This window comes from Sander lucioperca, chromosome 4 (assembly GCF_008315115.2).
Source record: "Sander lucioperca isolate FBNREF2018 chromosome 4, SLUC_FBN_1.2, whole genome shotgun sequence".
NCBI classification, from domain to species: Eukaryota; Metazoa; Chordata; class Actinopteri; order Perciformes; family Percidae; genus Sander; species Sander lucioperca.
In genome coordinates, this window is record NC_050176.1 from 31,336,984 (window position 1) to 31,363,769 (window position 26,786).

A 26,786-nucleotide genomic window follows, 5' to 3' on the forward strand; every position below is an offset into this window, starting at 1 on the left:
GTTGTTATTTCTGTTGATGCTTTGCAGGAGAAAAAAAAAAAAAAATAGAAAAATGTTTTTTTTATCAAGTGATCATACTTGATCACAGATTTTTTACATTGGTGGATTTATTTTTCCTATCTTTGGAGAATCCGTCACATCAAACATTTACTGTCAAGATGTCTTTTAATGAAGTCATTTTTTTATTTTAACACATAAAAGCATCACAACAACGATATACAAATTCTTAGTAATCTTTAAAACCAAAACACATTTACACATGCAACAATAGGGTTTAAGACAATGAGTAACTTATTGAATAATTTTGTTTTTGGAATGTGTTAACTTTACTTTGCAGGAGAAAGCACGGTCTTTTACTCGGCACGAGAAAAGTCCAGAACATCCCTCAGCTCCAGAACAACATCTGATATGTCAAATATGTATAGTGTACTGTAATTAATTCTAAATTTGAATGTTTTCAACATAACATACAATTCCTTTACTGGCATTACTCTCTACCTTTTAGACAGATACAACCTTTAGTGAAAGAAAAAAAAAAAAGGTTTGAAGACATACGTAGTTTTGTTGAAAACATGTACTTTGAGATCATCTTTGAAAATATGACCTCCAGACAGCAGTCTGACTCGTACACGTCTGCTGCTGTCACAATCAAATGACAGCCAATCGGATTTTAAAGAAGTGAAACTCACCACACAAGACAATGTGCCCTGTTCTGCAGTGAGTCCAATCAAATGAGAAAACGCGTCAACAAGTCCGTCACAGAAGCCCTGCTGCCGTCCTTCACGTCATCGTTCTTAACAAGACACATCACACTGCCAGCGACGGTCTTAACATTAGCGTGGCATTTCAAAAATATGTTTTTTCAAATGAAACAAAAGACAAAACTAGAAGATGATTCAGCTTGATAAAATAATTCAAGAGTCAACAGAAATGAAAGGTTGAAGAATAATCAGCAGAATAGATTATTGCTCCAGAGTAAAGTGTGTTGTGTTTGTTACATCATCAATCCTTGTGGCCTCTTCGGTTTGACGGAATCAGTATGATTGTCTGTTTGAGTCCTTTACATAGGATTGGCTGTAAACTTACAGCCACACTGAAAACACATTCATAGACACCAAAAATATACATTATGATACTGTCAAAAGGTACAATAATTACACAGAAAAGGAAATTACAGAGTTAAAACAACACCATTATGTTTCCATTTATCTTTTTGTCTGTCCACTATTCTTCTCTCGTCCTCCTCAAATGTGTTGGGCGCGTTGGGTCCTGTGAACCCATTAAGTGCTCCTGGCAGAGAGTCAAGAGTCCCACCTGTCCTCCTGCGGCTGGATGGGGCAGCCATGGCTCGCCTCTCTAAAAGAACCACCGAAAAGCTTCACCATTGTTGACCGGTGTCCTCTGTGGGAGACAAAATGTGAAGGACACATTTTAATTTGCAGGTTTCGAGGTCATGCCATTGTCATGTCATGTATTACTCTTCAGCAAATTACAAAAAAAGCGTATACATTCAGAAAGTACCAACAGATTTGGAAGCCAACATTCAATAATAGTATAACCAGAACTGGATAAGAGCAGTTTGAAATAGCATGGACATTAAGTAAAGTAAAAGCCCAGAAGGGCATTTAAAGCAGTTATAAAGCACAACCACCAAACCAAGTATTTCATCAAAGAGCCAGCCAAGGTGATTACATCCACGTCCCACCCACACCCAAATAATAATTACGCTGTATGAAATATTCAATACAAATTCCCAAGAAGCAACAATGAGGCATTTAATTACTGCGAGCTCTGGCTGCAGTGAGGGGGAACGGTGCATCATTTCAATTTGAGGCCGCGCCAGCAGCCGCCCCTCCTCCTTCTCCGCAAAACCTCTATGCCAGAGTGACAGCCTCTCCTTTCCCAAACTCATTTGGAAGTCAAAGACATAAAATACTGAAGTCTTCCACCAATCCCCATGACCAATTAGCACATTTTTTGATTATTATTTTTTTCTCGCTGTTGACAGGGGAGAAATAGTGCATAATCACAACTAAAATCACTTTAGTCTGAGTGGAGAGCAATTTGACATTTTAATACCAAGTGTCATCTGTGGCTCTTTTAAAGGCATGCTGATGAGAGCTTCAGCACCAGACTCCTACTAATACAGTTTATGGACCAAATGTAAACATTCTCAGTGTAGGATAGGGATGGGCAATAATTTAATATTGACGTATATCGACTTTCGGTGGATTCATGTATGGTCATATCATGTTGATATTTTACAAAATTCTGTTGTTTTTTTTTTGTTATTTTTTTGTTTTACATGTGTGAGGAGTTCTGTCTAATGCACAACAGCAGAGCTAAAACAACTAGTAGATTAATCAATTAGTTGATCTGCAGAAAATTCATAAATTGTTAAAAAAAGAAACAATTTTGATGATTGATTAACTATTTAAGTCATTTTTCAGCCTGCGGCTACCGGAAACTATTAAGGTGAAATTCTTTCTTGCAAGTTACTCAGTGCATGAGTTGACGTCAATCAATACACCTTAAATGTCAATATGACAACTTTGACCATTCCATTTGTTTGTACTGTCTCTCTTGCATGATATACGCTTTAGTGATTATTGGATCTTCAAGCGCTTAACAAAAGATGCATTCCAACCAGATTATGCTTACAGAGAATACATTTCAGCAGTACCGAGTAGTATAGAAACTTCTTCAGTCGAAGGATGCCTGCATTCGATCCTTTGGTACCCAGATCTAGAAAAAAAGACTATTTCCATGGTTTTGCTCGCAGCCAATCACCACAAGCGTTCTTTGATTTAATGCGCTGTGTGACTACGGCAGAAGCTAGTAATGGAGTGGTGGTGCCATTTAATGCAACTGAATGATTCTATTCACATGATGGATATTGAATGAAGTACTCTATTGGTATCGGTATCACTTGAGGATAGTGGTATTGGTAATGGTATCGTAATTTTTAAAAGCCCTACTATTCACAAACAGCTCTTCAGCTGTTTTCAGATTCAGGTTCAGGCTTTACATAAAATAACTGCTTTACTCAACTTAAAAGTTATAGACCAATCAAACAACCCCAATAATAATTAATTAGAAGAAACATTAAAGGTCTGCAAAGCCCCCATCGGATAAGGCTATCAGCAACTCTGTCTATTATACATCCTCCAATAACAACAAATCATTCTTGGGACCCCAGTCCCATTACCTGTAAGGTTCACAGCAAAGTGTTTAGTCATTAGGTATAAAACAGTAAATGATTAATGATGACAGTTTAGGATATTCTTCCTAATCTCTGTAGGGACAGAACCTACACTAAATATCAACTACATGTAGACAGGTGCTGTTTGTCTCAACATCACGCTAGTTTTGGACACATACATTCCTTCCTATGTGTGTAGCAACCATTTACCATTTTTTCACACCACATTAAGCAATTACTGTTATCCTTCCAAGTGAATAATGGAGGGACCCAGAACAGCAGGATACCATCATCACCAATTTAAAGCCACGGATGAAATGAAACACCATTTCGTTTTGAAGGGTCAAGACGCTTTTTTTTTTGCTTAATTGCAATGAGCTGACGCCTGCCTCCTTGTTGTGTCACCAATGCTCCATTAATTATGTTTTATCATTTTGGGAAGCAATTAGGCTTTGATAAAAACATTTTCATGTAATTTCTGATTTTTCAGCTATTTCATAGTTGAGAAAAACAGGAAGGATGGGTGAGTGGCATGAAACAAAGGTGACATATTTGACCATAGTTACACTGAGAGTTTTCTAATCACCTGAACCACCAAAAACATTGAGAATTAGTTTTATTGCTAAATTTGAATGTGTTTTTTTGTGACCGTATGCAGTGGCCATAGGTGTACTGTACAATAAGAATAATTAGTATAAATAAAATAGTCTAAAGTTCTTAGAATAAAAACCACATAACCATGTCCCTGAGCTATACATGGATGATGTGAGTATGACTTTCTATGGCAAACTGACCACTTTTTTTGTGGAGAGAACCACATAATTATACAAATGCTGAACAAAGATAAAATGTAATATGAATGAAGTCTGCACAGGCAAAGTATTGTTAGATATCTAAGTTCAATGAAATTACAGAGAGGAGGTGTTTCTATTAATTAGCCTACCCTCCTATAAATGGAATGGAAAACAATAATAGTAACACCTGTCAGTATAATACAATTCAATACAATTCAGCAGTGTCACAAACCAATCAAACCAATTGAATCAACACCTCTCAAACAGTTTCAACAAAAACTGATCATTATAGCCTTCATGAAGGTAGGATTTATTACAGGACTGTTGTATTAGACAGCATTAGTTTTAGTGTACCTACTAACCCGTCAACTGAATGTATTTTTCTCTGATAAAATTAAATAGTAAAGAGCTTACATGGTGATGCTACCAGACATTTATAGCAACAAAAATTGAGCTGAAAAGACAAAGCCTGGAATGTGACTAATCTGCAGTTTAGCCAATACAAGTTTACATATAAAGGCCAAGCTAGTGAATCTCAACAAACACAGTCCTTAAAAAAGAGAACATTGAGCTTCAAGAATGTCCTATAAAACATATGACTACTATGACAAGTCTTCCTATTAAGGCACAGGAACGAAGGCACAACAAGCATGTATACTTTAGATGTTGTGGATATGGTGTGCACATCCACATTGGATATGGTGCATCCACAGGGGCAATTTCAGTCTTAAGCTCTGCTCTCTCGGTCTAGAACGGGATGCTCTAAGAGCTGAGGCAAAGAGTAGAGAAAAGGAGAGGTGAGAATGTTTATCTTGATCCATATTCTCACATTGATCAGTCCCTGGTGGAAGTGTGGCTCGCCAGAGACAATAATGACCCTGATCTGGGCACTCGGCATGTCTCTGTTTTGTTAAGTTCCCGCGTTATCGATCCTGTGGGGCTCTTGAGTGCTGCTTGGATTCACTCCCAGGCCTCCTCGCCTCAGCACACTGCAGTGACCAGGCACAAAGAAGGCTCAATTAGCACAGCTCTGCGTTGTCTGCTCCCCCACCTGCATGCGCCTTCAAAATCACTCCATCAACCGCCAGGGAGAGTGAGGGAGAAAAGACACAAGAATACAGAAACAACAAGGAGAGGCAGAGAGGGATAAAAGAGATACAGGGAGAAGGACAGAGAAAAGTAGGGAGAAGGTAAGGGTTGATAGTGTTACACCAGGGACACTGGAGCGACACCCAGGTTTCACCTCAAATCAAGATGCTGTGGCAGCAGCTCAGCCTCACGTCAACACCGCTGCCTCTGCAGCAGAGCATGCATAACAACCTGGCTACAACGACACACCGAGGGAAAGACAATTTCCCGCTCTGGCAATGAATGCACACGACCGAGTATTGAACTGAGTAAAGGAGGAGGAAGAGATTTCTCCAGACCTCAAATTAACCCCACCACACCACCACAGTAGACAGTGTATTCCCAGTGTCTGCCGGTGGCTTTCGGTGATAACAACCCAGTAAAAACTGACATGTGGTGGAATAATTCTCTGCTGATTCTGGCGAGGCAGTGTGAGGTCCCTAGGCAACCATGACACCCTGTGATCCTAACCGAACCTGGCAGGTGCAGTTAATGCTGAAGCCACGACGTTGGCTGATTGAGACGAGGTGGTAGGAAGACGGCGCTGGCTACAACGGGACATTGAAACAGAATCAAACTGACCGGACTAAAGCAGCTTCTGTAAAGGCTGCTCGTCATGCATGCACACACAACATAAACCTCCCACCACAAACCTTTAAGATCCAGGTTAAGGCCAATCCTCCGTATGTTTTCCACACAAATAATAAAAACACATGAACAGTCCTCAAACCCTCAGCCCACCCCGGCCCTGCCCCCCCCCCCCTCCCTGCAGCCTTGGCGTCACATTGAGCTGGGGCCAGAGATAAACCACTCATGACGATGAGGATGATAATGGCAGACGCCGCAGCGCCTCAAAATTCAATCAGCACCAGGACGTCAATGCGGATGAGTGTAAAAGTGAAATATGCTCGCCGGCGTGTGTTAAAAGATGGCACACAGGGGTTGCAGGAACAACAACAGGCGATGAAGAGGACGATGAGGGAAAAAGCAAGAGAGGGAGACAGAAAAAAAAAAAGAAAGAAGGGGAGAGAAAATGAAAATAATGTGTCTACTACTCTGCTTCCCAGCAGAATCCCACTGGCATTCTGAGCAGCCCTACTTTAACCACAGAACTGTGAATAAATTACCCTTTTGAACTCGGGGTGATTGCAAATGTGCCCCGGTTTCTCTTGAGACATGTCTGGCACTAACCCTCAGCTCTATGCTCCCAGCCAGCCTTGTCACAGAGGCCCCCCCACCCCTCCCCTCCCTCCCACCAACACACACACACACACACACACACACACACACACACACACACACACACACACGGCACACACAAGCATCATAAAACTTTTAATTTATCATAATTGCGGGTAGATTTTTTTTTCTCCAGCCAACTAGAAGCTCGTCTTCTCCCCCCTCCCCCTCTCTTTTTCTGTCTAGGAATTCTTAAGAATCTACTCATACTCTGAGATAAAAAAAAGTGTTAGAGATGAGAAGGTATCGTGGAAAAAACGTGTAGTGTGGAAGAAAAATCTGAGTACAGATGAAACGGATAGAAGCAGGGCAGAGACAGATATGGGGGATACAGAAAGGGAGAAGGAAGGGAGTAATCTCAGGGAGAGACAGTGGCACTGGGCAGGTTGAATAGCAGCCTGTGGGAGTGTGCTGATGTGTTTCAGAATGCTCATTATAGCACATGGCCCATACATTACCCTGACAATACCCATTATTTATTAACTTACAGACCAGGAACCAGGCCACTTTTCATAACCGCCATCCTTTGGATGCAGCTCTGACAGGCTAGAAACAAACTATATATAAATAAATAGCACTGTCCCCCTCCCCTCTCTTGACACACAAACTGCGGCTGACATTGCTTTAGCTGTCTGGACTCTAACTTTTTTTTTAAACGTAATTACAAACACTTTCACACAGCATCAAGACTGCAAATGAAATGTGTGTGCAAACTCAGGTCAGCCAGTTTGTTTTCTTCTTTTGCCACCAACATCTCGCACCTTGCAAGCAGCAAATAAATCTGACACCTCAGAACTACAGTCAGAAAAGTTATGCCTGTGATCATTTCAATATAAAATGACAACATGCAGGGGAATGACTTGGTGGCGAGGAAGCCAAAACTGGGAAGAGACGGGAAAAAGGAGTAAGGAAAGTGCGTAAGGGCTTTGGGAGCCAGCCAAACATTCAGGGCCGATCTCGAGGTCTAAAGAAGAGGGGGGGCAGTCAGCCTTTACTGATGCGTTATATATTGCCTGTCACTTTATTCTGCAAGAATATTGGGGCGTTGCCAAGCTCAAACCTGGAAGGTATAGCAATCCATCACCTGCACTGTTGCAGGCGTTGGTGGGTGGGGGTTGAAATCTCATCTTGAAGCTTGTAGCCAATATTCTAGCCACCCAATGTCGTTTATAAAAGATACCTCTCCAAGGCCACTATCACGGACAGACCACTCATCTATTCATCCACATGCCACTGCCATGCCTCCTGCATCACAACACCGAAACGCAAACACACTCACTGTGAAAAGGCTTAAACCTTGTATATTACTTGCATATATATACAGCATTATCAATAACATTCATTCTGGTGATTATACGTTAATAAGTAACTGTAATGGAATAAGCATTTGCTGCAATTAAACATCTTTCTGCTTTGTGGTTTATTTGTTTACGGCCCAAAAGATTTTTGCTCCAGTTGTTATTGGCTGGGTAATTTACATTTGTTAAAGGTACAGTAAAGTGGTATTACAACGCGCTGAACATCCCAATGGATAAAACCATCTTTAATGTAAATCATAATATTATAGGGCAGTTAATGCTATTTCAGCTTGACTCTAACTTGATTTTTTATATATTTTGTCAGTTTTTGCTTGTGTTGGGACTTTGGTTGGAAATTAGTTGAGATGAGGTAACTGAGTACATTTACTAAAGTACTGTACTCAAGTACAAATGTTAGGTACTTGTACTGTACTTGAGTATTTCAATTGAATGCCAATTTTTAATTCTACCCCACTACAATACAGAAGAAAATATTCTACTTTTTACTCCACTACATGCATTTGACAGTTTTAGTTACTAGTTACTTTACAGATTAGATTTTACTTACAAAACATTATGATGAACTGATAAAATATGATGCGCTATAATAGATGAAACCACCCAACACTATACTGTATTAAATTGTCAAACCAACCTCCACCCTAACCAACTAGTAAATGCTACATACAAATCAGTATTTTGTCAACCCATTTACCAGCAATGTTTTCAGCTCATATTCTACACAGATCACCAGCATATAAGATTTTCCAATGGAGGACTTTCAGTCTTAGATATTAACAAATTGAGTAACAGCATGTGTATTCGGATAACCACCCCACTTGAATATGCTCACGACACTTATGCATACAGACAAAGAACTCAAGTATAGGGCTGGGTATCACCAATGATTTCCTAAATCAATTTGATTCCGATTCACAAGGTCCCGAAACAATTACGTTTTCGATTCTATATCAATAAGTTTAGGGAATTTTCAGCTGAAGTACCAACTTTGCTTGGATATAAAAGAGATTCTCAGAGAACTTATGCTGTTAATCGCACAAGCAACAAGCAACCATCAAATATTTTTCATAATGCACCCGGTTCATGTTTACAATAAGAATTGACCCCAAAAAACTTTAGTTCTTTTTACTTAACAAGACTAACAAATATTAACATTTTTAACATATTAAAAATAATAAGATTGATTTTGGGATCTTATTAATCAACATCAGATCACTCAAGCAAAAATTGTTTTTTTCATTTGAGAAACGATTATTTTAACCCAGCCTTACTCAAGTACACCAGTGTCATGATAGCATTCCAATACTGAAATGTTGTACAGCTACAATCTTTTAATTCAAGGCCCAGCCTTGCACCAGGCATCCGTGTGAGCAAATCAAGCTAAGTGTATTGCAGATGTTTGTGAGTAATGAGGGGAATTTGGGAGTTTTTTTGCTGACTAGACATGTATGAAGTGTGGTGGTGGTGGTGGGGGGGGGGGTGTAATGGTGTGCTTAAGAGCTTTGCCTGGGAGAGGCAGGTTGGTCACAGGGGGGAGATTAGGCTGAGGGGCAACGAAGGAAAACCAAATCCATCTCCATCTCAGAAACATCCTAAAGCAGATTACTTACTTCAGTGGGAGAGGGGGAGAGGGAGGAGCAGAGGAGCATGAGATGGATGAAGGAGCAGAGGAAGAGAGAGAGAGAGAGCAATTAGCATAGATGCAATTCTGGCACAGTCCTCTGACTTGATATTTGACCTTCTGCAAAAGTCTTGCCAAATAACGCCTGAGAAGCGCAGACGGACCATATGGCAAAGTGCTGCTGGAGGCTGAGTGCAGTGTGACTCTAAGCCTCCGTATTCTAATGGGGGAATGTAATTACAGTGCAGTATTCCTGTAGGACGTATATTTTACCAGCCCTCCATAAGAGTGGGTTTGCACTGAGACAGGCCAAGGCTCAGTGGCTTCAGAAAATACACTTTTTATCAAACAGTGAGGAAGCCATTGAGTGGACAGTGAAATGGAACGAGCCCAGTATAACTGGGGCAGCACTGCAATATGCTGTATGAGGAAGTCAGTATATGTTGATGGAAACTGTCAAATGTTTGAAAAGGGTAAATCCACACTGAATCACATTTCAGAACTGCAATCCGCAGCTCTCTTCTAGACATGCCCCAATCGGTGATGTCACAGCAGATGTTTTCCATCAGCTGCCGGAAAAACACCTGCTGAGCCAGTGACATCACTGATTGGGCGTGGCCTAAATTGCAAGATGCTTGCAAGTTTTAAACCATTGTCAGTGTAACTCCAGATTTCTGCCTTATGTGAGATCAAATTGAATTTACCCTTCACATCTTTGGGTATTAACCAGCTTTTCCTGTCCAACAATCTATGTGAACCATGTTGCTTGATGCTATTGGTTATTGACAGTTGAGCAACAGATAGGAAACATGGTCCACAAGGTCTGTGGCTGAAATAGAACACGGGATACTGCGGTTATAAGGTATGCATCACCACAATGCCAGAGGATGCCTGTTTAAGTTTTTCATTAGGTGTTCAGCATTGTGTTTAATGATATCTTTGACTACGAAGCTGTATCAGTATCCATAGGTAGTATTAACTGATAGGAGCACTACGAGAAACCATGAACTGGGTTTTAATGGTGGATAAAAGCAAAGATTTTGGAATAACTTTACTTTTAGCCCCCCTATTTAGCATTTATAATCAGTAGACAAACATGAAATAAACAGTTTATAACACATTATAATGTTGTTGTAAGCAGACATAAGGAGATGTTTAAGTGTTTATTAATGTGCAGTGTTTGTTATACACCAGCCTCCATAGGTGTATTATATAGCATGTAATATAATATCTGCTTAAAACACGAAATGGGGCACGTTGACTTTCAATATTTAACTAAAATTTTTCCCTAGCCGTATGCAGCCTAAATCTAAAATACAGGAGATGCAGTACGTGAAATCACATTTGTACACCCAACCATCCGTCCTGACCTCCTCCTTACAACTCCTATAGACCAAGGATATCGCAGTTATGTTTCCTTCAAAAATTTATTTGGAAAACCAAATTTGTAGTATTTAAAGGGGGTTCAATATTTACAAGCATCTTCGTTTAAAATTATATATATTTATATATATATCATATGCTTATATGAATAACTAATGCTTATACTCAAGATCTTTTTGTCCAGTAATTCATCAGCATTTGTCATCACAATAAGGTGCAATGGCAGAAACAAGACCTTACAGACGCATATTTCACATGGTCTTTTACGCTTTAATAATAACACTAACACAATGCATCCATACAGTGTGAGAGATATCCAGGCTAAAGAGGGAGCGACTTTCTGCAGTTGAAACAGCGCTCAGACGCCACACCTCTTCCATTTATCATGCATGGAAAATCCCTGCCCACACAGACGGAGGCTGAGCCGACGCTCATAGGAAGATACTGAGGCAGCACCCTTGGGTCAGAGGCTGCCGCCTGTAGCCGGGATCACCTACCTGCTACTAAGTACAACAGTGCTGGCCTCCATTTCAATTAGCTTCACCTAAGTACCCTTGTCCAAGTAAAGCAATTTTACACAGGGCTACTAAGAAGCTAACTCTTCTCTGGGAGCAAGCCCTAAATGGGAGACAGCAGAGAAGCTTTCAGGTGCTGCTGAGATTTCAGGAAAACAAAACAAAGAGATGCGGCGGTGAGGTCATTGAGCTCAGAGAATCAGAGCAGTGTGAATGGGGAGAAGGTCAGGCGTTGCAGGATGGGAGCAGGGGAAGAGGGGGAAGATGAGCAGGACACGCGTTTGAGTGTGTAGATACCTGAGGGATCTGTTATGGAAATCCCCAATTTCTCAGCCAAGTTGCAGCCCTTTGAATAGCGCAAGACATCAGCAAGCACGGCGAGAAGCCATGTGGGTGTAACGAAGCGAGGGCTAAGCGAGGCAACATGCTGCCAGTTCTCTGAAATGTTAAATTGATATGCAAAATAGGAGCAGGCCTTCTTGTTTTGAGCAGATTTCTCAGCATCTGTGTGGGAGCCCTTAAAACTCAGAAGGTCTATACGCAGAGCTCTGCATATTTACTGTAAATCAACATCATATTTAGTTTAGGATTAGAAAATACACACAGCTGAAGTTCAATCTTTAATTGCACTCGCGTGATGGAGACTTGAGTCAAATTAATCTGTGCATCAAATTCAGTGAGTAAGAAAAATGTCAGTTCAGTAAAGATTTGAATATGTACAGCCACTATGCACCTGTCAAGTACAGTGCCTTTACTTGGCTTATACCATTAGGCTACTTATTATATAGAATGTATAAGCAACAGATGCTGGCAAGGCCTATAATTAGGACCCGCCACCCACCAAATGCATGTAACAATCAACCTTGGTGGATAAAATCAATGAGGTCAGTCGCCATAGGCAGGTTGCTGAAATAGGCCAAATTCACGACAAACTCTCATCATTACAACACATAAGATGATTGACCACAATTTGTTTTGCATCAATAATGTATCACGATTCTTTGATTGACGCTTGCTGTCCACCGTCAAATTAACAAAGAAAGTCTGCAAGTATGTGGCGGCACTGCTGGAGTAGATCGATGTAGCATTGAAAAGAAAAATGTTGGAAGTATGGTTAAAAGAAAGTTTACCGAATGTGGCGCTTCACAGATAAGGGTTTGTGGAGAGATCAGTTTTTTTTGTTTTTTTTACAGCAGTGTTAATACAATGAACTGCAGTGTTTTAATGACATTGTGTCTTATATCTAACTGTACGCCAGTTAATTTTTTTTGTTTAACTGCAATTGGTACTTAGACCAAAAAGTTAATTTTGGACCCTGGATGCTGGTATTGACACAAAATGAGAGAAGTTACTGTTATTTTAAAATAACTGTTACTTTAAAATGTCCACCTTAACTGTTATTTTAAACTGTCCACCTAACCTGCAACAAGTCATCACAGATGTTTAATAATTGAGACACTTATGCAGGGTCACCACAATGGAGTTACACAGTGGGATGAGCTATTTTGGGAGCCCATTGTTTCTGAAGTAAAATTCCCATTTTTTTTACATTGACAATGTCAGGTGTCTATCAGTTGGGGCATTTTTTATGGCTTAGATGGGCATGAAACCTCCTTGATTAGATTATCAGTAGAAAATAGGCATGGTGTGCTAAGTGTTCTCGTGAGAGGAAGGTCACTGTTTGATCCCCGGCAGGATAAATCTTGGGAGGGGGGACAGCGCTTGCCTTGCCTCATTAGTACCAGTGGTGGGCCCTTGAGCAAGGCCCTTAACCCCAACTGCTGCAGTGGAGCTGCTCAGTGGCCCTAGCTGTGAATGTGTGTTTTATTTAAATACAGCAAAAAAAACTATTGAGACTCATTTATGCATCCAGGTAATTGTAGTTTCAACAAATCTTTAATTTAAAAACACTGGATTAAAAAATATAAAATACAAGACGTTTCAGTGTTCATCCAGACACCTTCATCTTAACAACTGTTAAGTGTGCACAGGAAGTAACTCTGGCCTTAATACACAAGGCAGTCACATGATCTCATGGCATGAAGTCACATGACTGCTAAGATGTAGTCCATTTGTGTTTGCCAGAGAAGATGGTGTCATTTTGCATTTAATCGCATACACCAGGTTGCTTTTTTGATGTTTTTGAATCTTGTCTTCGGGGTGGACTAGACGCTGTTTCAGTTTATTTTTAGGTTTAAAATATACAGGGATGTTGTAATTAATAACATATGCGTACCGAGTCGAACGTTCTCTGTGATCTGTTTTAATGCTAATCGAATGTGTCTCTAGCTTTTAACAAGCTACCGCAAAACCGGTGGTCACCTGCTAACGCTAGCTTTCAGGCAATTGGTAAATCACTATTTTATACCACTAACAAGGCTCAAAATAGCACCACACTTCAACGGTAGCATAATGAGGGTTCCTACAATGAGGGTTCCTACAGGCGCCATCTTAGAAAACAGTCATGAGCAGTCGAATCACGAACGCTGTGTTTGAGCTATGTTACTGGTTACTGGTTGCACGACGTTCATGATTCGACAGCTCATGACTGTTTTCCAAGATGGCGCCCAAATGTAAACACGAATGCTACTGTCTTTATAATCTATCTTTGTAATAAACTGTCTGTACACTTACAAAGTTCTCAATGCTTCGGTTTGCATGTAGGGACCCTCATTATGCTACCGTTTAAGTGTGGTGCTATTTTGAGCCTTGTTAGTGGTATAAAATAGTGATTTACCAAATGCCCCGAAAGCTAGCGTTAGCAGGTAACTACCGGTTTTGCGGTAGCTTGTTAAAAGCTAGAGACACATTCGATTAGCATGAAAACAGATCCCAGAGAACGTTCAACTCGATACACATATGTTATTAACCCCCCTCTTAATTTTGCGCCAGAATTGTCCTTTAATCTTTGGTCGAACTGGACACTGCTTTGTTTTAAACACGTATGTAGACTGTTTACGTCCGTTTTCAGCTCCGTTTTGAACCTGCCTCCCAAAAGGAGTTAAATCGGCCCATAACCCATAACACCCTTCTTTGCGTATTGTAGGTTCGCGGAGACGTTTATGTTTATCTTTGGAGAAGCAAGATTTTGGGCCAAATAGCTTGGGAACCACGGTACTAAAGCATTTGAGTTGGAAAATCCAACACTGTTTGGTTTTATTTCATTTAGCTGAGATACACACATACAATAGCACTGTAGGGCCAGCTCTCTAGGCGTGTGTAAGAAAACTCCCTTCCTAAGAAGAAAGAAAAACAAGGATTAAAGTCATCTAGTCAGAGTCATAAGACTAATATTTCACTTGAAGCAACCTAAAATGAGGAATAAGCAGGCTTTAGTTAAACTGGAAGGTTAAACTTGACAAAGACAAAAACAAGAGAGATCTCATCAGGAGAAAGCCAGTGGGCAATGTAATATGCTAAAGGCAGCATTTAAGACAGAGCTAATCCAAGCAGACTCCCCCCTGCTTAGTCATTCCAGCTCTACACTGATCAGATGGGGAAACCGGTCACAGTTTGTCAAAACACAGCTTGCACTCAGAGCAGATTGAAATCATTTCTCTACTCAACAGAATGCCACAGACAGATCTTTAGAGAAGTGACAACAAACAGCTCAATGGTTTATCAGTCGTGGAGGACAAAGGGGCTCTCCGCGCAGAAAAAGAAAATATCCACCTGATGTCATCAACCGGTGCATCATAAATCCTATCCTTCGCCTGGGGGCCTCAGACTTACTTCAGGCCTCTGTGACACTCTCTAACCCCAGGGTTTCTATCAGAAAAAAACCTTGAAATATCTTTCTGGGCATGGTGTTAGATGCTTGCCATGAAATATTCATAATGCGAGAGCAAAGCCACAATAGAGGTGGTGGCAGCATGCAAGGATTTGACTTGCAGAAACTGAGACGCTTAAACCACGTTGACCGATTTTTCCCATCACGAGTTGTCACTCACAAATGCACTTTCACGTCAGTTTTCTGGCTGAATGGCACAAAGCCATCTGTCATTTACTGCCTTTAGCTTATAGATATAAACTCATTAGGGCATCCACACACCTGCAATTTTATGGCCCTGTATATTACGTTTTTATCTGTTTTGCCAACTACAATGAGGTTAACAAAGATTTGAGTTTTCTTTTTTATTTGCAGGTCAATATTGTAACGTGCATCAAGTCACTTTACAAGTTAAAGGACCATTCTGATGTTTTTCTATGCTTTTAACCCATCAAGTATACACAAATCTATGGGGGGGGAAATATCAGATTTAAGAGTTGCTACCAAAGAAAACAACTTTTTAAAAGGTGCAATCTGTGATCCAAATGTAAAAAAGGACGGTAGAGGTAGTCTGGCTATCACCAGACCAAGCTCAATCTTTTAAGATTGAACATTAGTCTGGAGAGTCTGCTCTGTATTTTCTACTGCACAAGAGGCGTGATCAATGGGCATAGTTCAAATGACTGTACGCAATTAGATAGTCCTTCAACCAATCAGACCAACGGTCCGGGTGACGTAGCAGCGACAGCGGCATCAACGGGTTGCTGCGCTTCGGTGGTCGCTATGTTGAATGTAAACAAGAAGCTGCTTGGTCGCTTCTCTATCTGTCATCGTGTTAAACCCGCCAATAGCGCGCCAGGTGGATAAGCCAGTTTGTGATTGGTCCCCGCAAAATTGTAACGGAAGAAGGATAGATAAATGTACAGGTTTCCAGCCTGAGCTGCAGGGCGAAATCAAATCGCCAGCAGATCGGGCTTAGTTTACCCAGTCTACGGTAGAGGAGCAACATCACCAAAATACAAGACAAGACAACAAGTAAAACTAAATCATTTTTTTCTGATGCTCTTTACATCCATAATGTTTGTAATCGCAGTCCTATGGTTTTAGTTATGATTAGTTGAACAACACACAACGTTTCAATCTATAGTATACATGTGAATATACAGTACCTGTAATTTATATGGTCAAATAAATAACTGATTGGCACTGCAATGCAAGAAACTATCCTGTTCACATGATTCTTTTCATGACATCCACATTCACTTTTTTACTAGATTTATAGAAGCACTTGCACCAACAAGGAAGACTTTTAAGTAGTGTTTCTGTTTATAAGTGATAAAAGGAGTTATCAATAATGGACCCCTGAATTTGCTGGTCTACAGTCAGTGAACCCATCATGGCCAGGGTAATGTCATCATTTTAGGCACGAAGAAGCATCATGTCATCCAGACCCATAGCAGGAAGCAAGTGTTCTGAGCAGTGAGGAGAATGTTGAGGTTTGACTTGAGGAAAAATGTTAGAAATCGATAGAAGAACTGTAATTTAGTGGTCTGTCATAGAGATCCATCATTTGAGTGAGAGAGAGTAAGAGAGACAGAGAGACAGAAATACAAATCATCATATACAAAGCATTTTCTCTACACTTTAGTTATTTTAACTCTTTATTATTAGTTGGTGACTTGTTGCCCTCTTAGCAATCTAACCATTCTTCTTAAACTGGCTTTTGTCTCATGTTTGTAATTTTTTTTTCTTCACTGTTTTATTTCTTGTTTGCTTGATCATTTCAAGGTCTTATTTTAAACAATTTCTCTTGTGATGCACAAAACAAGCTGCAATGTAGCGTTAATGGACAATCGCGCACCATCAATTTTCGTCCACTAGTGCTTGTTTTTGCCACTGATATGCTCAGATTATTCTTCTAAGTGTCTGACAACATTATGGAAAGGATCCCTACAAAGGTTGACCTTTTTGGCGTAAGATCCTTTTTGTTTAACATGAAACCACCCCAAAATCGCTGTCGCCAAACCCACCAGACTTCATTTAAAGAAACACCAATTTTATCATCGTAAAATACACTTCATTCAAGTTCTACAGAAACATATACAACTATCAAAAGCTGTCTTGGTTCGCCTTTCCATTGTTCCAACAATAATCACTGTGGTTTGGTTGACATAAACCCTTAATTTACCCATTTACATGTGAAAATTGCTGGCTCTATAGACATTAAAACTATTGTTTATTTAAATAGAGTGGGTGAAACAAAAAGGATCTTACTCTTTAACAAAAATGTATATCTCTGTAGGGATCCTGTAATATAGCTTATGCCCAGGAATATGACAAAGCCACAAAGTAAGCGTCAATATGCCTTTTGGAGGAATTTGGCAGTAGCTGATTTGAAAATGGGAAATACCATGTTCAAGAACAACTTTTCTAATCTATTGTACATTACTCTTACTGTAATGTTACATCAGTTCAATTATTTGCCACTGGCCTAGTTGCACTTAACTCAGGGCAATATTTCTTTAAGGGCTTTGTAAAAAATGTTGCATTAGATCCAAAAGATAAGATATGTGCAGGAATCAAAATAAGTCAAGATCACATCATTTTTTTATGGAGAACAAAAAACACCTAGTTGCAATGCTCATGCGCTCATTACATGATGCATTTGCTGAAGACTTCTCTTTCACTTTTTTTTTTTTTTTTTTTTTTTTACACAGGCTCTCAGTAATGACGAGATACCTTTTAACTTCTCAGTCAGAGTCAGCATCAATAATTGATTTTCATCTGTTTAAAATTTAAAGTGCCACACATTAACGTCCCCCCGCACCTGCTCTTTCACGCTGTCCATCCTCCACTGGGCTGCTTCCTACCCCCATCTCTCTCCCTCTCTCCCTCTTAAGACAATGGCAATGAGTTCTCTTTCACCACTGAACCAGGGATGTTAAATCAAACAGGGGCAGAAGAGGCAACAGACCACATAATGTAAGGGCATCGTCCAGACGCCTCCGATTACACTTTGGCCTTAATTGGTGGCAGTGGCAAAAAACTATGAATTCTTTAACAGTGCTGGGCGGTTGTGCCTTTTCGAGCACAGCTGAGGCCTAAGGAGGACAGCTACTCGGTGCAAATGGAAGCTGACAGAAAATCCACACGGCACGACCAATCTAGGGGAAAAAGGGCATGAAAATGAATAAGGGGACCCATGCTCTTAAGTAGCTGAGGGTAGCTTGCAGGGAAGATGTGTATAATTAAGCGGTCTGCATCGTGATTTAGATGGCAAAATCCTATTGTCTTGACAGGAGCTTAAGGTTGCCCTTTAGGTTGAGATGCGCGGCAGTGTACGGCCTCATTTTCCCTTTTCTTCACACACCCCAGACCTCTGCGACCAAATTAATCTGCAGTTTTAAAGCTTGAATAAATCCAGTAAGTTGGAGATCTGCAGATCTAAAGGCCGTCTGTCCCTCAGGCTTTACCTTCTTCCTTTTTTTTTTATTTATTATTTCTTTACCCCCTCTCCTTTGCCCACGGAGATTGGCTGGCAGCACTCAGTGTTATCTCCTGGGAGGCAAAGGTTGGGGGAGGGTGTGAAGGCCACAGATTTGTCCTTATCTATTCTGAGCACACCTAAAACAAATTAGACCTGGCTGCCGTTGCTTATTTGGCTCCCGTGCTCTCATTAAGGGGCTGAATCCAAGCTATTTTCCTCAAGTTCCCATTTCCTACCATTTTGGGCCTTGTCTTTTATCACAATTGCAAAGGTTTCTAGGCAGCCATGCCACCTTTTCATCTCACCCATTTCATGTCGTCATATCAACCCTACACAAAGAGCAGAGGGAGACACAGAAGATCCCCTTACTCGAGGATGCTGTTTTCCTGCACGTCTTGACGCTCGCCTTTGACATGTTCATTGAAAGGAGGAATCTGTTCAATTAGATTTTAGTTTTGCCCTTTTCCTGCTTTTACTAGGCTACACCGTGTCATGCTACTAATCAAGTTGAAGCCCCTTTGGATGTTGTCATTTCAAGAATTCTTTGTCTTAATCAGTAATATGAATGGCATAAACAGAAGTGCTGTTTAAGTCAAGTGTTCCTGTCAATGTAGTCAACTACCCAATGAGCTGGCACTTAAAATCCTATGATCATGTTTCTATCAAATAATATAGTTAAAGTAAGGAGAATATAATAAGGTATATTTATAGTGAGGAGAATGTTGTTTAGACATCTATCTGTGCATCAAACTCCTGATTCTGCATTATTGAGACATTCACAAGCAAAACCTTGAAACATATCACACAACACATAAATAATACATGCAGTGTACATGTCAAATCCATATGTTGGAAATGTTTTCAGAGTCTGGTTAGATGTTAGATTGAAAGCGTCCTGTAAGATTTCATTACATTGGTCAGACTTTTTGTTGTTGTGTTGATTAAATGAAATGTCTGACTGCACAACACAGTGAAAAACAGACACAGATATATATATATATATATATATATATATATATATATATATATGTGTGTATAACTTTCAACAAATATTGTGCTAAACTCAACTTCTGAAAGGCCTTTTTATTAATTCATAATAGCTATGAAGTCTTTATTACTCTATTTCAAGTAATGTGGTTTTATGTCAGAACATTAACACTAGAGCACTTGTTTCAGTGTCATGTTTAAAAATCCAATCCACTAATGACTATATAAATTAAATGATGAATTGTAGGAACTGTGTATATTTCTTAAGAAGTCTCAGTGAAAGATTATTATAAAGTTTGAGTTACAACCTTACAGAATATTTGAAAATGTATATAAGATGTATACAGTCTTAAAAACTATGAAGGAAACCCCCACATTAGCTTAACTCATAAAAGCAATATAAAATGTCGCCAATAAACTGAATTCAATTGAAATAAAACCTGTTGAAATTATAATAAACTTGTATCATAAACTTTGAAAAGACCTTAAAAAGCCATTGTTAACCTCACTGTGGAGCTGCAGTGACTTCATGTTTTGCTTTTTAAGATTATACGATTATTTTAAAGCATTGTGTTACCATTGAAACACTTGTTGGATGCTGAATACCAAGTACCATAGAACACCCTCAGGGGTTCCAAGATAAATCTAAAGGGTCACAAGGTAATTAACACAAAAGTATGTCCATTTTTCTGATTATTCTAAGTTTTTTCTTTTGAGGCCTTTCACCGCTTAAGGAGTATAAAAATCCTTCAAATGAAACAATCTGAGAAGGAAAATCAATGTTTGGGGGAACTGTTTAGGGGAACTGCTCACGAATGTCCACTGATGCCATAACCTGTGATGAGGGGTCAGAACTACTCATTTGAAAGGGGCCACAAGCCAAAAAGATTAGAAACCATACACAACACATGTGGATGCCCTCACGCTGTGTTAATGTTAGTGTCACAATGATAATCAATCTGTTAAGCAACACAAGCTGGCAAGCATTTACCAAATTTAGGAAAATGCTAAGTCCCTTTTTCATTAGTCTCTGGAGAAATCAAAGTTGAGTGAGGTAAATAGAGAGGTGAAGACGCAGCTTGCCCACATACGAGTATTATTGCATTTGAAAGTTAATGAAGGACCTTTGAGCCATAGGAGCTCAAGCTAAGCAAAGGTAACTGCTCTGGAAATGTTAGGTTAGATGAGATTCCTCTGCCAGACTAATCCATCCTGGAGCCAGGGAGGGAGGGAGAGAGAGAGAGAGAGAGAGAGAGAGAGAGAGAGAGAGAGAGAGAGAGAGAGAGAGAGAGAGAGAGAGAGAGAGAGAGAGAGAGAGAGAGAGAGAGAGAGAGAGAGAGAGAGAGAGAAGAATCTGCTGCAGAACAGCACAGCAGTGACACAGGGCAATTCTCTAGGGCCTTGCATTAGCGCGCTAAATTAAAGGGGGTATTAGATTAAATTGGCTCTCCGATTTCAGGGGTGTGAGTAAAATTCTGATTTGCATTTTCCACCGCTGCTTAAGATATAATTAGTTCAGGGTGATTCCCATGTGGAAAACACTGACAGCCAAATCTAACTGGCTGCCAGTAGCTTATCGTCTCTTCCAAGGCAAAAGGTACTCGGCTTGGCTTGGCTCATGTTTGGTGCGTGTGTTTGTTCGTGAGTATGTGTTAAGAGTGTGTTTGGGTACATCTTAACAAAGAGCGAGAGAGTGTGCAAACGTTTTACTTTTCACGTGTGAATTTGCACACATGGGCTGTAAATTCTCCTTCTAAACTTACTTCAGCACCTGATTCCTCAAACTTCTCAATCCATTTGCACCACAGACTAAGGTGGAAAAAAGGGAACCTTGTCATGTATAAAAGTTTGTTGAAGCAAGAGCACAACTTCTCACCTCTGAGATGCCTTTAAACTCTAACCCATTTCTGCAGCAGAAGGTGCGCCTGTAATTACAGATGCAGAATCCAAATAACAATTACTGCTGGAGAAGTCCATAATATGAATTACGGAACTCAGGGAAGGAGCTTTTAAAAGCAAGTGTGGATTCGTTTGAGGGGTTTTCACACCCTTGGTAATTCTAACCGTCTTTGCAAATGGATGTTTTCCAAAAGTGTGTCTACCCATGCATTATGAACAGGAGGCTAGCTTCCTGGACACCTGTTTGATGACACCTGTTAGTACACGATATATGGAGTCAACACAAGCTTCTGATGGCCATTTCTATGGTTAACACGTCCAACCTATAACCCATCAGGGACCCCTTTTTTTAACCTCTTAAATTCTGGTTTCCTCATAATTTCTACCACAGTAAGAGTTAGAGTTTTCCACACTGTCTCCCTTTTGTTTCAGCTTGTTCTAACACTCATTTTAAGCTACTGGACAAAATCCCAAATGAAATACAGTATGACTATGGTTTTAATGGCTGCACAAAATGAAAATAATTTGGATATCTTCATTTTACACTGCAAAAATCTCTTTCAAGTCATTTTTTGTCCTTAATGTGTGTCCTAAAAGTATCATTTTCTTAAAGCAAGTAAAATATAGTGATTGTTTTCCCCAATCACCTTGTTTAGGGTATTTTCAAAATCAAGTTTCATTTTTCTTAAATGTAGTGCTTCTTGCGTCATGATACAGACACTAATGTTAGAGTTTTTTTGTTTTCTGTAGGTTTGAACAGTGCTTGTTTGCACAAAGTGTGTTTATATGACTGACCCCCTGTTTTGGGTTAAAGAGGTAAGAAAAAAATAATAATTTTGTCTCTCGATTTCTGTATCAGTTGCAAAGTGGCAACAATTTTCGTGCTTGGGACCCCTGTCAAATTTATTAACAATTACTAAGATTGTAATCAGAATATTAGCTGTGGATGGCAGGCTGTCATACTGGGATTGAACTGACAGAAATCTTCCATGTAGCACTGCATTGTAGAGTACATGAGACATAAATGATGAGAATCATATGAATAAATAATATGTTATGTCACATTGAGCTCGTCAACACTACGAGGTCAAGAAAAAGCTGCAACATTTGCATTCGGGTACAATCTCAATCTACTTTGAATCCATTCCATAATTCCATAATTTACTAATCACTATTTACATCTTTACATCACAAAAAAATAAGAAAAACACAGCTAAAAAATTAACATTTTCAACAACAACAAAAAAATCTATGAGGAATTCTAGCAATCAATCAATCTGATGGCACAGGTTCACAATAAACAAAGGAATCCAGCCATGGTGTTTTTCCATGAGTAGATAAGGTAATATTTTATAATTAACCTTTTTTATTCTCTCTATGTAAGTACTTAATTAATGAGCAAATCATCAGGCCCTTGGGTTGCATTTGTTGGTGACTCATCCATACAAGCTCATGTTAAGCCAGTGAGCAAGTTCAGACTCTCAGGGTAAAGAGAACCATATTTGCAACTTAACATTCATATTCTGCCTTTGCCTTTGATAGCCAAGTGTCAGCTAATAAATAAATCAATTAGAATGAACCTTTAAAAGCAACACTGCCCTCTGATTGTGTCTAATGAAGCCTCTTGCTACTTGTCAATTAAGCCTCTGCTTAATATGTTTTTCTCTTTCCTATGTGACAATGTTTTTTTCTGCCTCTGCAGCCTTCTTGATATGTAGCATGCCTCAGATTGAGCCATGATTGGCCATAATGACACAAATATCATATAAAATGATTTTATCTCAACTCTACTGCACAATACATTCATGCTTCAGTGGGAGAGGATCAGTCTGGGTGTTTCACTCCCCTTCCTACACAAAACTTGGGGTATGTTTTGAGAAATCAGCATCCCTGCCATCACTTTCACCATCTCTTGGTGGTCAGAGGCTGAGACTTTGCGGGATATTGATTCTTCCCATCCAGAGACGGTTTCCATAATTGGTTAAAATGACCGGGTGCAGAGAGGGATGGCTCTCTGCTGAAAACCATTTCCCAGCCCTGCTTGGAGCTGAGCCAAGCTCAGGGTTGTTCGGATGCGTTCCAGCCCCAGCCTGACTGGCAGCAATTAGGGGTGTCTGAGCCAAGCTCAGCTTGCGCTCCACACAAACACCCCTAATTACTGCCAATTAGGCTAGGCGGGTAGGCAGATTTGAGAAGCCGGGGGGATGTTCAGGCATGGGTGGGCATGGAAACAATTTCCAAGGGCTTAGAACGTGACTGGATGAAAAGGTTAATGCTTTGGAGTGCAAGGGGATAATAACAAAAGAAGGGGAAGCAGAGCCCCGGTTCTCACCTCCAGCGACGAGCCTGGCTTCTTCTTTAGCTCCTCACATTTCCTAAATTTGCAGATCTGGTGGCCCGTTTTGCGGTTCCGACAACTGCTGCAGACACCACAGTTGATTAGCCGCCTGCAGGGTGCACAGACCCCACACCTTTTCCTTTTCTTCTTCGCTGGGTTTCCACTGGATACCGAGGAATTATTCTGTGGGCAGTCTGCCAGATTGGCAATTTGAAACGCACTGTCTGTAACGGCTGCTGAGGCTGCGGGGGAGTGAAGGGCTGTCATGACGATGACCCCGGGAGGTAATGAGATGCCCCCTAAAGCCGGGATAGCGGAAAAAGTTCCAACGCGTTCTGGGAGATTCATTATCTCTGCTTCAGCAGCGCCGCATTTCAGCTTGTTCATGCATTCTCCTGCTAAAGGTCTGCAGTGTTCGGGGGATAAGGTAGAGAGGAAATTATTATTTGCCATTTGCAGCGTCTCTGGCGGCACGCCAGGCTTCCCCGGCCTCTGGGAGTCATTTCTATGCATGCTGGTCCTATTAGGGTTTATTGCCGCTGATTTCCTTCCCCAGAGCATGGCGTTATCGCAGTTCCAAGGGGACATGCCAATTCTAGCACTGGGGAAAATGGGCGTCGTGATGCGGGCAATCTTCTGTGGAAATGCCCCATTGGTTTTATAAAAGTTTGCAAAAGACCTGTACCTTTCCATTTCTGCGTTATAATCCAAAAGCTGGCTTAATCCACCATCCTGAAGATTATCCTTTTGTAACAGAGACACATCTGCATTCTGTCCGTTTTCAATGCAAAGCGCATTGTTTATGTTAGCCATGGCTGAGGAATAGTTGTCAATGTTCAGGAGAAGAGAGCGAGGTACAGTGGCCTTTGTCGAACTGGAGCTGGTTACGAACAGTGTGCTACCATCCTGGTTTATCTTCTCCAGTGCTAAAAGCAAAAATAAAACAAAAAAAACAGTTACACATAAAAGAGGCAAATGTTTTCATTCTAATCAGATTTCATTTCTCTACTTCAACTGTTGAACATTTGAAGAATCTTCTGGCACATTGTTTACGCCCTGCATTTTCAAATGGAAACTATCACAAATAGTCAGAACTGATCTTCATCTGGTGACAATAATGTGATAGCTGTGACAGACCAACATGTCATTATTATAATGGGGGAAAGAATTAGCATGCTTCAAAAAAGATGCCACACTTTCAACAGTGTTTTTGGATGTCTTGTCAAGTATTGTTACGTATTTTGAAAAAAAGTCCAATCAACTACTTAACAGAATGAATAAATACATTTTAATACACAAGGGTACATTTCATCAAAACATATATTGAATATTCAATCCAAAATATCACTTTTCACTTTTTTGAAAAGTTAGAGGAGAGCCCCACCAGGATTCAGAGTTTGACAGCAGTAGCTACAAACACACAGATTTTTACCTCAGGCCTGCAATATAAGCTCTTAAAAATCTTCTGCTTTGGGTGCCAGGAGAAACCTTTCGTAGTTAAATATTTTCACATTTTTCATCTAATCCAAATAGTAGAGTTGGCCCGTCCATGTAAACCCAACTTTGTCCATCCTCTTAAGAGCACCTGGTATTCATTCACGGCCAGCTCTATTACATTTACTCAATGACAGCACAGATAGCCAACGGTGGATTTACATCCAGATCATGGACCAGACCAACTACTGTCAGCTGCCTTAGGATAGGGTGGGTGAGTGGGGGTGTACTGTGTACATGTGCATTGTATGGGGTGTGCTCCATTTCCTCTCTTTCCCTACACCAGTCTGTCTGGATTTGGTTTCCACAGATAAAAGCCCATTAGACACATCTCCCCCTATTTCCATTACCTTTTTCTGGGCTTTCTACTCTTAATTGCCAAAGCTGATCCACTGCTGGAACACTAAAGCATTTCAAATCACTTCCATGGTGCTACCCAGCAGCTGTCTCGAAAAAAGAAAATTATAAATATACACACATGGAACTGGAGAGATCACTGGGTAGCGTTATTAAAGTCCTCCTGAATACTGAAGTGCATCAGCTACTCAACATGTCTTAGCAGGTAAATACTTGCCTTAACCTGAAAGTGCAAAATTATTCAATCTCAATATTGTCCCAGTGCCTTTTACATGAAGCATTTGAGTCACAATGCACTTTCTATCACGCACTTAACTATCCATCATTGTTTCTTTTGAACTATTGTTATTATTTTTACACAAATGTGCCACCAAGAGTCCTATCCAAAAATCAAATTCCAGATCTGCAGGTTCAATGTCGACGTGGCATCCAAAACAACCCGCAGCCACCAGTAAACAAAACCCTCCTTAGCTTAATGATCAGCCCTCCTCAGGGTCATTATTACTTAATCAATTCACCCCTGGAGCGAAATACGCAGCCCAAAGGCAATCAAGTCACGGACATTGATTTTCAGCCTGTAAACAAAGTTTAGAGAGACAGAAATGTTCAATACTTGCTGGAGATAAACAGAGAGAGGAGGGAGAGAGGAAAGAGGAGAGAGAGAAAGAGAGAGAGGGAGAGAGAAAGGTGGAGAGTGCGAGAAGGTGATTGAAGAAAGAAAAGTAAAAAAAAAAGAAGCCACGTCTGATGACGAACCATTGTGCCGCTGCTGCACCGCGATGCCGTTAATTTCATTCGGTTTGGTCTGTGCTAGACATTCAGATCAAAGGTCATGCATAGATAATCCGAAGAGGGGAGAGCGGTGCAATAGTGCAAATAAAACTGTATAAAAATTAATCCGACATTGCCTGGCTCACTTTGCGGACACACAAATCGGGACAGGAAAAGCGGGATAAAACGCATGCAAGTGGACGGCAAAATATGGACGGACACAGGGGGGGGGGAGAGAGAGAGAGAGAGAGAGAGAGAGAGAGAGCGAGAGAGAGCATCACCTACCAGGTTCCTGTTGAGAAGAGCTCCCAAGATGCTACCAGCCTGCGACCGTGTAACGGAACATTACTGCGAAGCGATACGTAGGGGAATAATAATGCAAAGATGTGAGAAGACGCACAGGCATAGGCTGCCGGAGGAGAGCAGGGCGAGTGCGTGCGTGCGTGTGCGTGTGCGTGTGTGTGCGTGTGTGTGTGTGTGTGT

At 40.5% G+C, this 26,786-nt stretch overlaps 1 protein-coding gene and 1 long non-coding RNA gene across 2 annotated transcripts in view; one reads left to right on the forward strand and one right to left on the reverse strand.

The window, feature by feature from the left end:
* The window catches only part of LOC118494815, a 112,353-nt gene that overhangs the window by 82,165 nt on the left and 3,402 nt on the right, over nucleotides 1–26,786 (forward strand). The window lies entirely within an intron of this gene.
* cxxc4 (CXXC finger 4) lies at nucleotides 498–26,786 on the reverse strand. Its single transcript, XM_031277036.2, has 3 exons — nucleotides 26,589–26,786; nucleotides 23,676–24,607; nucleotides 498–1,401 (listed from the first exon to the last, which is right to left on the reverse strand). The coding sequence occupies exons 2-3, from the start codon at nucleotides 24,492–24,494 to the stop codon at nucleotides 1,357–1,359; spliced, it is 864 nt and encodes a 287-aa protein (XP_031132896.1). The 5' UTR covers nucleotides 24,495–24,607; nucleotides 26,589–26,786; the 3' UTR covers nucleotides 498–1,356.